The 2,500-nt window shown below is 49.4% G+C and overlaps 1 protein-coding gene across 4 annotated transcripts in view; it reads left to right on the forward strand.

The window, feature by feature from the left end:
- The window catches only part of LOC118777035 (folylpolyglutamate synthase, mitochondrial-like), an 8,838-nt gene that overhangs the window by 2,701 nt on the left and 3,637 nt on the right, over positions 1–2,500 (forward strand). The window contains exons 5-10 of one of the 4 annotated variants that reach the window (XM_036527743.1): positions 161–238; positions 710–771; positions 1,102–1,204; positions 1,578–1,655; positions 1,979–2,136; positions 2,339–2,412. In XM_036527743.1, the coding sequence (XP_036383636.1) occupies positions 161–238; positions 710–771; positions 1,102–1,204; positions 1,578–1,655; positions 1,979–2,136; positions 2,339–2,412 (553 nt within the window). Of the gene's footprint in view, positions 1–160; positions 239–709; positions 772–1,101; positions 1,205–1,577; positions 1,656–1,978; positions 2,143–2,319; positions 2,413–2,500 lie in introns of all 4 variants that reach the window. The other 3 variants (XM_036527741.1, XM_036527739.1, XM_036527740.1) reach the window with 3 other exon arrangements.

The following is a 2,500-nucleotide window of genomic DNA, read 5'->3' on the forward strand; positions in this document are numbered from 1 at the left end:
GAGTCCTCAAAGATGTCGTGCCGTGAGCACAGTATGCTTGCTTGATCATTCACTTCCACTGAATGGGCTTGCTACATGTGTAAAGCAATGATTTGGTTCATTAGATGTAATACAAGGCTCTGCCATACCTGGGTGTGATGGTGCTTTCCTGCTGCCACAGGACTCCCATGGGGGCGCTATGCCCTCCTACTTCATCTTCCTGACCGTCCTGGCCTTCCACGTCTTCCTGCAGGAGAAGGTGAATCCCCCGCCTCAGCCGCCAGCAGCCAGTGTTTGCATGCCTCGCGGAAATCCACCAATCGCAGCCCTCGTTTCCGCACCACCAAGATTACGCTCCTCCTTGCCTGTGGCACGGATAGATACATGGCTGCACTCCCACCAGCAGCCAGAAGGGGGCGTGTTTTGCAGTGTGAGGCCCTGAACACTCAGGCTGCTTGTGTTGTTGTGACGGATGGAGATGGCAGGGTCAGCGGCTTCTTCTGTCTTATTTCCCTGCAGTCAGCTTGCCATGCGTTGGTTAAGCAAAGTGTCAGTGTGTGCTGTCTACAAGTGATCCACGCTGACTGCACATTTCACGTTAGATGTTTTTTTTTTCTTTTTGCAGACCTGAAATGAAACGGAACAGATACAGATAACAGATAACAGATAACGTTACAGTTGATCAGACCTTAATATATCATTTGTAAATGGTGTTTTCCCTGTAACGCAGGTAGATTTAGCAGTGATTGAAGTTGGAATCGGAGGGGCCTATGACTGCACAAATGTGATCAGGTAAATGGAATATTTTGCTGAAATCAACAGGTTTGGGGGGACAAAATGGTTTGGATTTTGATGCAGGTAGTTCAGTGGTGGAACTGAATGACTGGTATTATGAGTAGGTTATGGGGATGTGGGTGAACGTGATTGATACCTGTTCCTAACAATTACAATATGCTTTCTACTGTCAGCCTGGGTGTAGTCCCAGCACATTTGTGGTACTACCTGCTGTTACAAAGTCAGTATCATGCTAGAATGAGGCTATGGAATTCTGGGTAATTTTTGCTGTTGTGTAATTTTACCAAACTCCTTCACTCTTGTCTCTGTCTGGCTTCTCTCTGACAGGAGGCCATGGGTCTGTGGGGTCTCCTCCTTAGGAATTGATCACACGAATCTTCTGGGGGACACCATAGAGGAGATCGCCTGGCAGAAAGCTGGCATTTTTAAAGTGAGAGAAGAGCAATGGGCAGAGTTTGCGTGTGTTTGTATTTGGATATGCATGTTTAAGTATGTCTGTGTATGTACATGCTTGTGTGAGTGTGTGTGCATGTTTGTGTCTGTGTGCTTTTTGTGTGTGTCCGTGTGAGCGTGCATGTATGTGTGTGAGATGCGTGTGTGTCCGTGTGAGCGTGCATGTATGTGTGTGAGCTGTGTGTGTGTCCGTCTGAACGTGCATGTATGTGTGTGAGATGCGTGTGTGTCCGTGTGAGCGTGCATGTATGTGTGTGAGCTGTGTGTGTCCGTGTGAGCGTGCACATATGTGTGTGAGCTGTGTGTGTGTCCGTGTAAGCGTGCATGTCTGTGTGTGTCTCTGCCCACAGCCAGGAGTTCCAGCATTCACAGTGAAACAGCCGAGAGGGTCGATTGCTGTGCTGCAGGACAGAGCCAAGGAGATGGAGGTGAGGCTGCTGGATGTTACACACCTAAGATCGGTGTTAGACTGTTTTCTAAGGTGGTCGTTACACAGCTCTTACCATGGGCACTACACAGCTGCCACAGATGGATTTCACATTCCTTTCTAAGATGAGTGTTACACAGCTATCTGAGATGAGTGTTACACAGCTCTCATAGATGGGTGTTACACTGCTCTTTAAGATGGCTTTATAAGATACTTTTCTCTCTAGGTTATGACGCTGCCATTTACTGAGCCCGAAAATTTCTTTCTGCACAGCCGGTCATCACTGCCTGTGGTTTGTTTTCTCCCTGTGTGCTCCGTCTGTAGTGTCCTCTCTTTGTGTGTCCGGACCTGGAGATGTACCGGGTGCCGCCCGGGTCACTGCGTCTGGGCCTGGAGGGTCAGCACCAGCACTCCAACGCCTCCCTCGCCCTGCAACTCAGCTTCAGCTGGTTACAACAGCGTCACCTGCGCGGTATACATGTGTCTGTGTGTGAGCGCGTGCGTTTGGACATCACTGTGCCTGTGTGTGTGTGCGCATACGTGCATACTTGTGTGTTGGGCTGCGAGTGCGTGTTAATAAGAGACTAATACAGTGTGTAGGAGGGCATTTAGTGTGTACTGTAATATGTGCAGGTGCTCATGTGATGGTTTTGTAAGGACAATGTGATGCTTTCCTGCAGAAAGCCGCCTGCCCACAGCCGAGACCACAACACTCTGCCAGGCCCCTGCATTCCAGCTCAGTCCCCTTATGGTGAAAGGTCAGTCTAACCCAGCGTTTCCCAACCCTCTCCTGGAGAGTCACATGTCCTGCATGTTTTAGATCTCTCCCTGCTCCAACACAGCTGA

Source organism: Megalops cyprinoides, chromosome 4 (assembly GCF_013368585.1).
Source record: "Megalops cyprinoides isolate fMegCyp1 chromosome 4, fMegCyp1.pri, whole genome shotgun sequence".
Classification (NCBI taxonomy): Eukaryota; Metazoa; Chordata; class Actinopteri; order Elopiformes; family Megalopidae; genus Megalops; species Megalops cyprinoides.